This window comes from Solanum stenotomum, unplaced genomic scaffold, assembly GCF_019186545.1.
Source record: "Solanum stenotomum isolate F172 unplaced genomic scaffold, ASM1918654v1 scaffold24194, whole genome shotgun sequence".
NCBI classification, from domain to species: Eukaryota; Viridiplantae; Streptophyta; class Magnoliopsida; order Solanales; family Solanaceae; genus Solanum; species Solanum stenotomum.
The window spans coordinates 529-1,513 of NW_026027878.1; the positions used below are offsets into that span (position 1 = coordinate 529).

At 37.9% G+C, this 985-nt stretch overlaps 1 protein-coding gene across 1 annotated transcript; it reads right to left on the reverse strand.

Annotated features, from left to right (window-relative positions):
- Positions 1 to 280: 280 nt before the first annotated feature.
- LOC125851311 (alpha-1,4 glucan phosphorylase L-1 isozyme, chloroplastic/amyloplastic-like) lies at positions 281 to 930 on the reverse strand (the record flags this gene model as incomplete). The annotated part of the gene is made up of 3 exons (XM_049531096.1): positions 281 to 397; positions 521 to 721; positions 902 to 930. Coding segments are annotated over 3 exons (347 nt in total), but the record flags the coding sequence as incomplete, so codon positions are not given.
- Positions 931 to 985: the final 55 nt, after the last annotated feature.

The following is a 985-nucleotide window of genomic DNA, read 5'->3' on the forward strand; positions in this document are numbered from 1 at the left end:
TTCTATCGGCACCATGCCACAAATGTTTGTACTGCTTTCTTTTCCCCTCCAATTTTAGGAATCATCCATTTTGATGGATGAGGCAGTATAAGTCTTGTTTCATGATATAATTTAATGTCACCAAAACATTAAATCAAGGAGAAGCAGAAAATGAGACTCTTCATCTCTTATTATGTGGTAATAACATCATCCTCTTACACATACATTATATACCTTCATCACATGATAACAAGAGAAGCTACATACTGTGCCTTTGTTATTTTTCATTCACTTCCCCCTCTTATGCTATTTCCACAGCTTCAATGTTCCAAATGTCTTTGGCATATTCATGGATTGTTCTGTCACTGCTGAACTTGTACGATCCCGCTGTATTCAAGATTGACATCTTTGTCCACCTCTGACCAGGTGATAAACACAAGTCATTTTTTACAAATATTTTAATGATCAAAGTCCATAGCATACACAAAACATGAGAAACCAAACAAAATATCCACAACGAATTGCAACAAACTGGACTTACTTTCTGGTCGCGATATGCCTCATCAACTTTCTCTTGGCATTCTATGTAACTGGGGAAGTCCTTGCCCACAAGGAAATAGTCAGCACGGCCAAAACCTTCATTTCCTTCCAACGATCCAATTAGGTCATCATAGTTATAAGAGCCAAAAGCACCGCTTCTGACAAATTCCTTCACCTCTTCAAAACGTTCATCAGGTACAAACTACAAAAGAGAGGAAATAAAATTTTCGTTCAATAACTGAGCAAGGTGACCATTCAAATGCATCTAAGAAGAAACTTTAGGGGTGGTTACTGGTAAGGAAATAAAAGACGAAATTTGACCAATCAACCAAGAAAAAAGAACATTGATCAACATGTCACTCAAAAGAGGGGTGAGCTTTACCTTTCCGTCAGCTCTTTCTTTTCGAAGCCCTGCAATTTCATGAGCTTGAGCACCAAAGAGAAAGAAGTTTTCTTCTCCAACCTC